We start from the raw sequence: 13,023 nt of genomic DNA, 5'->3' as shown, positions 1-13,023 counted from the left end.
TCTATCATATATATCAATTCCACCTTTCACTTTTACTACTACTCACTCATTCTTCTCGTACAACACACACTCACACATACTTCGTAGCCCCAAAATGGCGCTCATGCAAAGACCTTCCTTCCCCTCCCGTCGTTCATCAACAGACCTTGGTTCTAATGACGCAATTTGTGACGTAATATGTGATGTATTATTACGTCATATACTAGACCTAATTTGACTATCGATATTCACCAGATATTGCAATATATCGCATCATGATCCTTTCTTTTATTCTTTATTCAATGGTTTTTGCAGTTAATCTGCCGTCTGCGCGATTGAGCGCGCGCAGATCTTGCTCGATTTTTGGTGACAATCTGCAGTCAACTCATGTTAGCAGATCCTGCTCGGTTTCTGTCGCCAATCTGCTGTTGAAGTCTGTGAGCGCAGGGTCTGCTTGATTTTTCATATCAATTTGTCGATTTAATCGGTCATAACAATTTCTGTACCAAATTTGTATCCTTTTTGCTGATGATTATTATGCTATATATATGCTGATGCTGGTTATTAGGTGATAACAATACCGACATATATTTTAATTAATTTCTAGAGAATTTTGTTCCTCCCAGTAGACGCCACCAAAGTTCAGGTTTGTTCTGCAATTTTGCAAAGTTCACTTTACGTAGCACTCTTTGTAGAAAAATCGTTATAAAAAAACATTTCTTTAAAGCATTAGAAAGTTGAGGTTTCAAGCTTTAAAATGTTTTTTTAATTATCACTTTATGATCATTTTGTGCAAAGAGACATGAATTTGATTTTGATCCTTTTTAATGTTGATTTTAAATGATCTAATTTTGTTGAGAAATGTATATTGTACATATGTAAACACACACGCACGCACGCACGCTACACAAGAACACACACTCACGCACGCACGTACGCCACGCAAGAACATACACTCACGCACGCATGCACGCCACGCAAGAACACACTCACGCACGTACGCACGCCACGCAAGAACGCACGCACGCACGCACGCACGCACGCACGCACGCACGCACGCACGCACGCACGCACGCACGCACGCACGCACGCACGCACGCACGCACGCACGCACGCACGCACGCACGCACGCACGCACGCACGCACGCACGCACGCACGCACGCACGCACGCACGCACGCACGCACGCACGCACGCACGCACGCACGCACGCACGCACGCACGCACGCACGCACGCACGCACGCACGCACGCACGCACGCACGCACGCACGCACGCACGCACGCACGCACGCACGCACGCACGCGCACACACACACACACACACACGGTCGGTCTCAAAATATTATATACACATATATAATATTTTGTATATCTCTGAAAATAGCTATTATGTATAATTATATAAAAGAATTTTTAAAGAATTATTATACGTAGAAATAATGACTAATAATAGGAACATTTTAGCGATGTTTAAAAATATTCTACCAAGTATATTGATGAAAGATTGAAATATTTTGTTATAGATTTTCACAAATATTTATCGCATTGTTAAATCTAAGAAGTGCAAGAAACCCAGCCGAAAAATACTACTAGGTTTACTCTTCGCTATTGTTGGATTATTATTTTATTCTTTCATTGAAACGAAGGAAAACTATCAAGTATGTTTGTATTTGTCACACACATATAAAACCGTGAATTATTTTTTAGTCAATTGTAATCTGCATACGTGTATATATGTATATATGTATAGTGTATCTATAAGTGTCTAAAGAAATATCTCGCAAGTTGACGTTACGTGAGAAAGTTTAATAAGAGAAATTTATACTGTTTAGAAGCTATTATAAAATGCATAAAAAATTTTTTTACTCTTTACTTTTTCGAATTATAAATTATCTTCATTTTTTTAAATAGGACTATTCTAATTTTTTTTATATAAATCGACTTTTCGCAATATTCTACAAAACAAGTTATAAAATTATGATGATTGAATATTTAATAGTTATGATGACTAAATATTTAATAGTTTATGAGATATTTCCAAGGGAAAGTTACTTTGTAAAAGTAACTAGTTACAGTTACAATTTTTTCATTGAGAAAGTAACGAGTTACTGTTACAAGTTACCGATTTTGAAAAATAACTCGTTACAGTTACAGTTACTCAAAAAGTAACGAGTCGTTACTTTTACAAAGTAACTTTCCCAACCTTGCCTTAGAACTGTTTTTTCAATTCGGAAAGGTCATGAATAAAAAAATTATTTTACATACACTAGTAGACTCAAAGACGTGCAAATTGTTCTTATTGAACTACTTTGTAACTTCAACTGGTTGCAAGATATTTGCTCGTACATTTATAGACAGACATCTTGTACATTGTATGTAGAATTTATAATAATTAATAACAATTTTATGTGCTATCTAGGATACATGTATGCAGAATTAGACTGGATCTACAATAGGTGTAGTAAACTTTAAGCTCTAAGAAATAAACTAATCACATTCGATTATTCCTCTCACATTCAACTGTGGTTGGTGGTTAATTTCTTACTACTTAAGGCTTACTACATCTGTTGTAGATCCGGCCTTATGTCAAAGTATGTTAAAGTACGAATCTCGTAAACTATTAAATATTTGTTTATCATGTTATAACTTTTATATTTAATATTTGATCATATAACTTTTTATGTAGAATATTGCGAGGATCGATTTATATAAAAAATTAGAGTAATTTCATTAAAAAAAAAGAATTTGATTTAATAGATACAAGATAGCAATGTTAATTTGTTTACAGATGGTAGCACTTTCGAGAAATTTATTAATCATCACTTTTTTAAATGGAACTGACTTTTTTTAAATAAAAATTATAGCTTTTGTCAAGAAAAATTTAACTATGAATGTATTTTCATATACATATAAGCTTAGACATAGTAAGAATAGACTGAGCGTCTTCTCTTGTAAGCATTGAAGCTCAGGTAGAAAAGAACAGAAAGTAAGTGCGTATACTTTTCTCTCTCTAATGAGAAAAGAGTGAGGAGAAAGATGATCGCCATAGCATAATGGCTGATTAGCTTTCTTCCCACTCTTTTCTCGTTGGAAAGAGAAAGGTATACGGTATCAACTTCATGTCCTTTTCTACCTGAGCTTCAGGTTTGACGTCTCACGTTCGGTCTATTCTTACTATGTCTATGCATATAAGATAATGGGACTATATATACAATTCTTATCTTTTGGTTAATTTAAATAAATTATTATGAATAAATAAAATCATTATAATGGCAAAAAGCTATATTTTAAAAAAGCACTACAAATATGAGAGGCTAGGAAATTTTAAAAAACCATCTCAAATATAAATGACAAAAGGCTACACTTTAAAGAAGCACTATAAATATAAGAGGCAAGAGAACTTTAAAAAAGCATATGAGTTGTCAGTGAAGCAGACTCACTTTTAAAAAAGCATTCAAAATATGAGTGGCACTTTAAGAAAGTACTACAAATGTGAGGGATAAGAAAAATCACTTTGAAAAAGTATTCCAACCCCATGTGGATAGTAAGAAAAAAACAATTAGAATTATAATTCAAAAATTTATTAAGGGGATCCAACACTGAATCTCGAACTCCGACGTGATAACGCCCTCATCTAAGAGGAACTAAAATTGTCGATAATACTACAATTTTCGTATTATATGTCATCTTACTACAGAAAATAAAATTATTTATTGCACAATTTATCGATTTGAAAGTAATTAATGAGATTTTTATGATTAAAATGATACCAAACACGACATAAATCTGATAATATTTAATTAGAAAAATAATCGTAATTATGATTATTGATTAATTAAAAATTATCTGATTTATGTTGTGTTTGGTGTCATTTTAATCGCAAAAATGTCATTAATTCTGTTGTGCCTCCAGGAGGGGGGCACAGGATTTTTCGGGATCCGTTAGGGAAGGCCGGGGATACGACGGGCTGTGGCCACCTTTTGTTTTAATATTAGGTTTAATTGTTTACCTCCTCCATTTTTTTTATAATAAATAGCAGTTTAAAAGAAATCAAAGGTTTGGTATTTTATCACTACTCCCAGCGTACGTATCTACACTCGTGTGTATTGTCGGTTAAAGGGAGAGAGCGGTATCTCTCATATACTCTGTCGTACAGGTAGTCTGATACGCGTCGGCTTATCTCAGGCGCGCGTATATCTCTTAGTTATTCGTGTATCTCGTTCTATTTAATAACTCTCCGTGACGATTATTCCTCGTTAGGATCTAATCAACGACTGCCCGTTGCTTCATCGCGGCGGGTGCTGAGCTTCCCTCCGAACTGCATGGTTTTTTGGAGGGGGTCCCTTAGCAACATGACCAAATATGGTTATGTTGCTGAATTCGCGTTTTAGTGCAGGTGAGGAAGTTCAAAGTCGAATTTCCTCGCTTGTACTTTTAGCAATTCGGCGACACCTTTCCGATTTCGTGTTCGCGCTCGGTCTCGGGCGCGCGTGGCTCGCTGCGTCAGCGGCTCGCGCGATTATCGCTTCGCTCGCGTTGCATTCCTGCATCAATATAATTATATGTATATATATATATATTCATATATATTCATATATATATTATTCATATATATATTATTCATTAAATCTGTAGCCTTTTCTGGGGCTATAACAATTCATTAAAATTATTTTCGGATCAATAAAATGCGAAATGTAAAAATTTTATTCTCTGCGGAAAGATGAAATATGATACGAAAGACTGGAGATAAAGGAAGGCTCGCGAACAAGACTTCGGAACGCTTTGATGTCGTTCATCTCGCTTACTCCTTACTCGTTCTCTCTCTCGCTTTGAACGACTCACTAATCTCGCGGAGATATTATCTTATCTATAATATAAACATAAAATAAAAATCCTATAAAATAAAAATTGAAATTTTTATTTCGCATTTTATCGGTTTGAAGATAATTTTAGTGGATTAATGAGATTTTTGTGATTAAAATGACACCAAACATAACATAAATTAGATAATATTTAATTAAATAGATAATCATAATTATGATTATTGATTAATTAAAAATCATCCGATTTATGTCATATTTGATGTCATTTTAATCATAAAAATCTCATTAATCTATAAAATTATTTTCAAACCGATAAAATGCAAAATAAAAAAGTTTTATTTTCTATAGTGAGATAATATAATATGAAAAACAATAGATAAAGAAATCCTCGCGAGCGAGACTTCGGACTCTTTCATGTTAGTTATCTCGCTTGCTCCTTATACGTTCTCGCTCTTTGTTTGTTCGGCGACTGTCCTTGTTACACAAATAGCAGCCCCAACTATCTCGAAATTGGTCAACTAAAAATTGCTCTGTATTATCTCGCGTCTCGATTTCACACATCATATATGTATGAAAACAGTTTCTAAAAAGTTAGACTAAAAAACTTTTTTATTAGGCTTTTAAAATCATTTTCAAAAATTTACTTATATTCTATCACGTTATTACAAGCATGGGGTAAATTTTTCGTTTGAATAAATTAAAGAACTTTTATATTAAATAAATATTAATTCAATGAGTCGATAACAAAAGTGAAATTTTATACATAAATTATAGCGTCCAGAACTCATTATTAAAAGTACTTTAACTGTGTAAAAGGATTTATTTTTCTGTGTAGCCAAAAAAAGATTTTTAGTCAAACTGATTTTGTTGGTAAAATGAGCCCTTTGGTTCCCTTTAATTTCACAAAAATTAAGGAAAATAGGATCTTTGACATTATTTTTGTAGTCAACTGATCAAATAGGAGAGAATTTTATAGTGAAAATGTGCGCAAGAATAGAAACAGCCTATTAAAATATATCTAGGAAGATCTTTGTTTTATAAGCACTTCTCGACATGTAGAATATTTATATTCCAAAATTAAAAAATGATATAACCCATGGAAAAATTAAAAGAACTCTAAATTAATACATATGGTTAAATGTGTTTCGACAAATTTGTTAAAAAATCAGTTTCCATTTCAGAAAAGTGACGCTTAGTGAATTTTTCGAAAGTGGTACCATCTGTGTGTAAATTTATATGTATATATATATATATATATATATATATATATATATATATATAGAGTGTTTTATTTTAAGTGATATGGTCGATTATCTTGCGATGATTTTATTGAAAAAATGTTTCAGACAAAAGTTGTTTGGTTTGAAGGGGGACATAAGATGGTACCATTGGTTTGACTTTGGATAGTCGTTTGAAGGTCACGTAAAGGTCATCTTTAATTTTTTAAATGGAATTTACTATTTTTTCATTACATATTTTTGTAGCTTACCTCAAAAGCTTTCCAAAACACTATAATAAAATATTTTTTCATTAAATACTTTTCGAGTTATAAGGCTTCAAAGTTGCAATATTTTGACATAAAATACAAGATATCTCGTAAAACATTCATTTTTCGATTATCTTACCCTAATACTTTTATGCACAGAATAATGAGACAAATCAATTGGCGTAATTAAAATACATAATTATGTTAAAGTAAAAATGTGTAACTGCTAGTTGCAAATTCAGATTTTTTTCTTAAAGCTAACTATGTTTTCTTTACAACAATTGATTCATCTCATTATTCTGTGCATAAAAGTATTAGGGTAAGATAATCGAAAAATGAATATTTTACGAGATATCTTGTATTTTACGTCAAAATATTGCAACTTTAAAGCCTTATAACTTGAAAAGTATTTAATAAAAAAATATTTTATTATAGTGTTTTGGAAAGCTCTCGTGATAAGCTACAAGAATATACAATAATATATAGGATGTCCCATTTAAAAAATTAAACATGAGGTTCATGTAAGTCTTCAAGGTCAAACCAATGGTACCATCTTATAACCCCCTCGAAACCAAACAACTTTTGCCTGAAACATTTCTTTCTATCTTGCCTTATTTTTTAGATATTTAAATGTCTCAATATAAATGCCTCATCCTGTATATGTATATACATATATATATATATATATATATATATATATATATATATGTATATACATATATATATTATAATTTATTATAATTTATATATAATTTATATATTTTGTTGCAGTATGTTCATAGTGTATGGCATATTGTCATGGCGATGTCATTAATATTTTTGCTACCACCAGCAAGATCGAAACAACCTATATCATCAAGAAATACTTTCTTCAATAATGCTAACGAGTCATCATGGTGTTACAAAGAACCTTATGAAACATTTACAATTATTGATCAAGAGATTCAAACAAGTATATCAAATTAAAGAGTATATTTACCTTATTAATTGAATAGTTTTATAAATTCTTTCTATTCTTTTTCTTCTCTCTCTCTCTTTTTTATATTATATATATATATATATATATATATATATATATATTATTCGATAGAGTAGTTTCAACTTTAAGAATCTGTTTTTGGAATTGTGGTACGATAATTTGTAATTAAATTATGAGCAACCAAAATTCAAATGTTTATTTTTTATTTCATCGGCGATAAATAAAAAATCTTAAAAAAATAAAGTTAAAAAAAATTATTTTGTTTAGAAAATTTCAAGTTTTCACGTTAAAAAGTTAAAAAATTTTGTAGATTTCTCTTACGTAACAGGTTCATAAACCGAGAAGAAAATTTAGAACGGGGTTGGTCACTACTCAGTGAGAAATGATCCATCGATCGATATCAAATTGACATCGAATCGACATCAAATCATTGAAATTACATCGAATTGATATCAAATCGATATCAATTTGATAAGTCATTTCTCACTGGGTAACAGTTATAATGTACAAAAATTACCTTTTGATACGGATTACCTTTAAATTATACCTCGGATTACTTAAGATTATCTAATAGTATCTTAAATTAAAAATAAATTTTGAAAAAGAAATTTTACTTTAAATTATTTTAACGCTAAATATTATTTAGATTTATCAAAAATAACCTTGGATTACCCAAAATTTTGCTGGGATTGCCGCTGAATTACCTAGCCCTTGTATAAAAATTACCTCAGTGACCAACCCCTCGATTTAGAATTTTGCCCAGCTTGTAATTCTCTACATGTAGCAATTATCAAACTCAGAGAAACTTAAAAAACGTAGTGAAATTTTAAAAGTAGAGATTTCAAGCTTTAAAACTCTTTTTTTTAAATTTAAATTTCGTTCATTTATAATTTTATAACAAAGTCACAGGCTAAATTTTACCTATTTTTAAGTAAATAATATAGGTGTGTTCCTTTATTTAATTATCGTGCGGAGTGTACGCGCGCGCGCCCATGCACACACACACACTCACGCACACGCTCCTCACCACATATCCCACACACACTCCATACTCATATCCTATACATAACTCACACACATTTACAATCATCCCACACACACACTACATACACTCCACACACACCACACATACACTTTATACACACACACATTTACACACATCACGCGCATGCACAAACACACACGAGATGTAAGTCCGCCTATAATCTTTCCGTGATGTATCTTTATTAGGTGATAACAATACCGGCATATACTATTAATTTCTAAAAGAAAAAAATCTATTTTATGTAAAATCTTCACTTTATCTATCAGAGAAATCTTTTATATTATATATAATATTTTAATTTTTATATTTTAATTTGTATTAACATTAAGAGAATTTTTAAACTGTTCCGTTCTCAAATAGCAAAATGTTAACAGTATGCCAGCAAATTCAATCATAGTTTTTGGCAACAGATTTTGGCATCCTGTGTCGCCATCAAGCTTAATTTTGTACAGTATGTCTTTCCGATATAGAATAATAGTAAAAATGTAGCAGAAATCAAGCATGATCTGCTGCAGCAAAATATGTCATGCTGACAGCAGGAACGCAAGATCTAAGGCCAGGAACACACAAAAAAACTTAAGCCGTAAGACTTAAGACGTAACAATTTCAACCATACGGAATTTTCAGCACTACTGACGTTTTAAAATGGCTGTTTAAGGTCTTGACCGTGATTGGTCCATTCGCTTATGCTTTAAGTCTTATGGCTTAAGTTTTTTGTGTGTTCCCGGCAAAGAGTAAAGGCCACCGCACACACATTTACATAACGCATAATGCATATACAAAAGGAATTCGATTGGTTGAATTTTTTATGCATGTGTTCATAGACCAATCAGTTTCCTTATGTATGTGCATTATGCGTTATGTAAAAGTGTGTGCGGCCTTAAAAAGAAACAGGAGGGAGCATATGGCTCAAGCTAAACGGACGGAAATGTCTATATATACCAGCATAAAAGTGGACACTCAAAATGGTTGCTTATGGGCGCCAAAATTGAATGGCTTTTCGGAGATGCTGGAAGAACAAAGTTTTAAATATAAATATGGAATATATTTAATATTTTTAATAAAATCAACTCAATAAGATTAAATTAAAATATATAATTTTAATATGCAACAAATACAATAATATATATTAATAATATTGAAATTTTAACACATTGTTTATTGTCCTTTAAATAGTATATCTAAATAAAACATAACCTTCAAAACATTAAATTCTTGTTATTATATTGATAACCATTACTAACCGATGCAATGTTATCCCATAATTTCGCGCTGTTGTTGTTATGCCACAGGCCTGATAATGCATCATAATTTTATTTCACTATTTTTTTTAGAATTAATAATTGTGCAAAATGATACGCACATGTATCTCTCTGACAACAGCTGCAGACGATGCTAATAAGCGTCAAAAAAGTGGACACTCAAGATGGCGGCTTCCGTCAGCGATTTAGCTAGCCCTCACCACCGATACATTCCCTCCTGTTTCTTTTCACTCTTTGTTTGCGATTAACTTGTTGTAACAGACTTTATTCAACAATAAAAGAATGCGAATTTATAATATAAGTGTTTCGTGAAATACTTTTTTCCTGATTACCAAATGACTCTGAATGACTCCCGAAATCTACGACTATTGCCGACTTCTTTTCGAAGGAGAGTGCCGTCGTCGGCCCGCTCTGCGAGAATCGAGTTCTCTCATCGAAGCTTCTCGATCCTCCTCTCTCTTATTCCTATGTGCGCGCGCAATCCGCACCGTTGGTTAGTGGCAGCTAGAGTCCTACATAAACAGAGAAGCGACATCGGCGTCGTGATTTCTGATTGGTAATACTCCCACCTAATTGAAGCAGCCATATTGAGCCCCAAAGTGGAGATAAACATATGCAGCATGCAGCATATGTTTAGCTATAATGTTTAGGTTAGATTATAATATTGTAATTATTATTAGAAATAGACATCATATAATATATATGTATTTAATGTATATTATATATTTAATTTATATCGTTTATTTTTTAGCTTTCAGTCTCTAAATATAATAATATAAAAAAACTAATATAATAATAATATAAAAAGAAATGGTACGAGTGTGCGAAGTTTTTGACTATCCTGTTCGGAAAGGTCAAGAATTACGATTATTTTGTTTTCCAAAAAATCAAGAACAACATTTAGCTTGGTTATCTTATATAAGAATTAATCGATCTGAATGGATTTTAATGGATTTTTTATTTTTTATATATATATTTTATTATTGTAAAACTGTAACACATTTATAACCTCATATAAACGGAGTATGGCGGTGCTGGAAGTGGTGGTGGGGGATCGATGTTGCTTCTCTATTTATATAGGACTCTAATGTTTACTAGAGTTCTGGAGCGGGCACAATATGGCGGAACTAGAGCGGGCACAATATGGTGGTGCTAAAAGTGGTGGTGGGGGATCGATGTCCACCTCTCTGTTATGGGAGGGTCCCGTTAGCACACATCCCGATAGCACACAACCATACATATTGATCGATGCCTAGAGTAACCAGCACGGTTAGCCAATCAGAAGATCCTAATGTTCATTGGCCAATTAGCATTGTGCGCTATCGGATCCCGTTCTCTGTTATATAGGATTCTAGTGGCAGCTAACCCCTTACAAAATGAAGACCTATCACATCATGATGGTAGAAACGCAGCAAAAATAAAGCATGTTATACTAATTTGTCAGCAGATTGTTGCTAATTGGCTCAAATTTTTTCTAAACTTGGTATCAAATGCTATATCTGTGTCCACATTAAACTTATATTTTATTGGCAAAACTTGATGACATAAGCCCAACAGCAAATTGGTAGCAGAATTGGTAGCAGAAACTGAGCAAAGCTTGCTGACATTACTTGATGTCAAATTGGTAACAGAACCTGAATAGCAAGATTTGCGCGTGTGCATTCTGACGACAAAAATAACGTAAAATAATCTGACAGCAGATTATCAGCAGAAAAATCGAGCAGACTTTGCCATTCTTGACTATTTATGTAAAATCGCACATTTTTAAATGAATATAAAGTATCTTGATGTTATTTTATATTTTTCTAGTTTAAGAGAAATGAAATATCTTCAATAGCAAAACGACGTCATAATGACGATAAATTTTGATCACAAAAGGCGATTTTTATCGATTGTTTCGTACATGTACCAAGGTTGTTATTGATATTCTGGTAATGTGTACATACCACACCAGCATGCTAAAATATACTGGTTCTTTTCTGTACGCGCAAATTCAAAACTATTATTTAAAAATAATTAAATATTTGCTTTTTCTAATGTGAATAGAAGAGGCATACAGAATAAATATGAATTTTAAAGGATATTTGTGTATTTTAATGAATGAAGTTTAATGGTTTGACGAAAATGATGAGGTACCATTAGTAGAAATTTATAAGCATTTTTTTCACGCAAAGAATGCAAAGAAGAGGAAAATTAAAACTTTGATGAAAACAAAGGAAAAAAAGTCATAATCGTCCCGGATTATATTTTTAAATTTGAGTGGATTTATAGACCGAATATGATTTTTTCTTATTTTTAAGATGAAATTAATATATAACTATAGCATAATTTTTATATACTTTTATATAATAATATATTAATTTTTCATTTTTGTCCAATATTGGTTGGCCATGATTATCAGTGCATATTAAATAATTACTTTTATTCATAATGTCTATAATGAATAAGTATAATGAATCAAATAAAAATTAATAAAAAAGTCTTATTTCCCAAATAGCATGCATATCCAAAAAACATTCAGAGAACATCCTAAAGATATTTTTGAATGAGAAGATATCTTCAGAACGTCTCCTCTGAACATCTTTTGAATATGTATGTTGTGTGGGTTCATACACAAAACTCAATATTTCAATCAGTGCTTAACTAAATAGAAGTAATTTAACTCATCTTAACTAGTAGAAGTAAGAACTTAATCTATAAGTGTAGAAGTTCGTAAATTTGTAAGCATCCAAAATTGATAGTTTTTTGTGTTTGTAGGATAACTGATTAAAATACCAAGTCTAACAAAATAAGATAAATTTAACATAATAAATGTATAAAATTAAGTATTTATGAATTCATACTTGGCGCGTATTTGCAACTTATTTAAAATTTACAAAAGGTATCGTGCTTTATTGCTCGGTATAACATGGTATCAAATACCTAGATACCAAAACAGTTAGCCACGCCTCTACTATAGATTACCAAACACGCGAAAACGTTCTGGTACAGTTCGGTATACTTTGGTTGCTATACCAGACTCACGTCAAAAATCGCCTAAAATGAACAATTAAGGCACAATTTCACGCAGCGAGTAAAAGCTGGCGTTTTACCCCCACTCCACCGCCACGCAAAGCAGCGTTAAAAAGCTGTTCGCTATCGCCTCTGTCCTTTTCATGGAGCGAATAAAAGTTGGCGTTTTACCCCCATTTCATCACAACGCAAAGCAGCGTTTAAAAAGCGACAATTGCTGACATAACCGCAAAAATGGAGTTAGAATATAATCAATACGTCGAGTATGTAAAATATAGACATACAGTAGCGGTTATAGCTGAAATTAAAAGACGGCGTATAGCTGTTGCAGTTGCTGCGATGTTTATTAAAAAAAAAAAATAAATATAAGAAAAAAAGGTTTTGGGTAGCTCCGATTTTTAAAAATTTTTAAATTTTTAAAATTTACTGTATGTATA

General features: G+C 32.0%; 1 protein-coding gene across 6 annotated transcripts in view; it reads left to right on the top strand.

Annotated features, from left to right (window-relative positions):
* The window catches only part of LOC140666976 (post-GPI attachment to proteins factor 6), a 119,777-nt gene that overhangs the window by 65,512 nt on the left and 41,242 nt on the right, over window positions 1-13,023 (top strand). For 2 of the 6 annotated variants that reach the window (XM_072894541.1, XM_072894538.1), the window contains 3 exons: window positions 1,503-1,637; window positions 7,060-7,240; window positions 9,647-9,875. The exons of 2 other annotated variants lie outside the window; for them this stretch is intronic. In XM_072894541.1, coding sequence (XP_072750642.1) covers window positions 1,503-1,637; window positions 7,060-7,240; window positions 9,647-9,711 — 381 coding nt within the window. In that variant the 3' untranslated portion in view covers window positions 9,712-9,875. Of the gene's footprint in view, window positions 1-1,502; window positions 1,638-7,059; window positions 7,241-9,646; window positions 9,876-13,023 lie in introns of those variants that run through there. 2 more of the 6 variants (XM_072894539.1, XM_072894544.1) reach the window with 2 other exon arrangements.

Source organism: Anoplolepis gracilipes, chromosome 6 (genome assembly GCF_047496725.1).
Source record: "Anoplolepis gracilipes chromosome 6, ASM4749672v1, whole genome shotgun sequence".
NCBI classification, from domain to species: Eukaryota; Metazoa; Arthropoda; class Insecta; order Hymenoptera; family Formicidae; genus Anoplolepis; species Anoplolepis gracilipes.
Note: the sequence above shows the minus strand (reverse complement) of the source record. Positions and strands in the feature narration are given on the sequence as shown.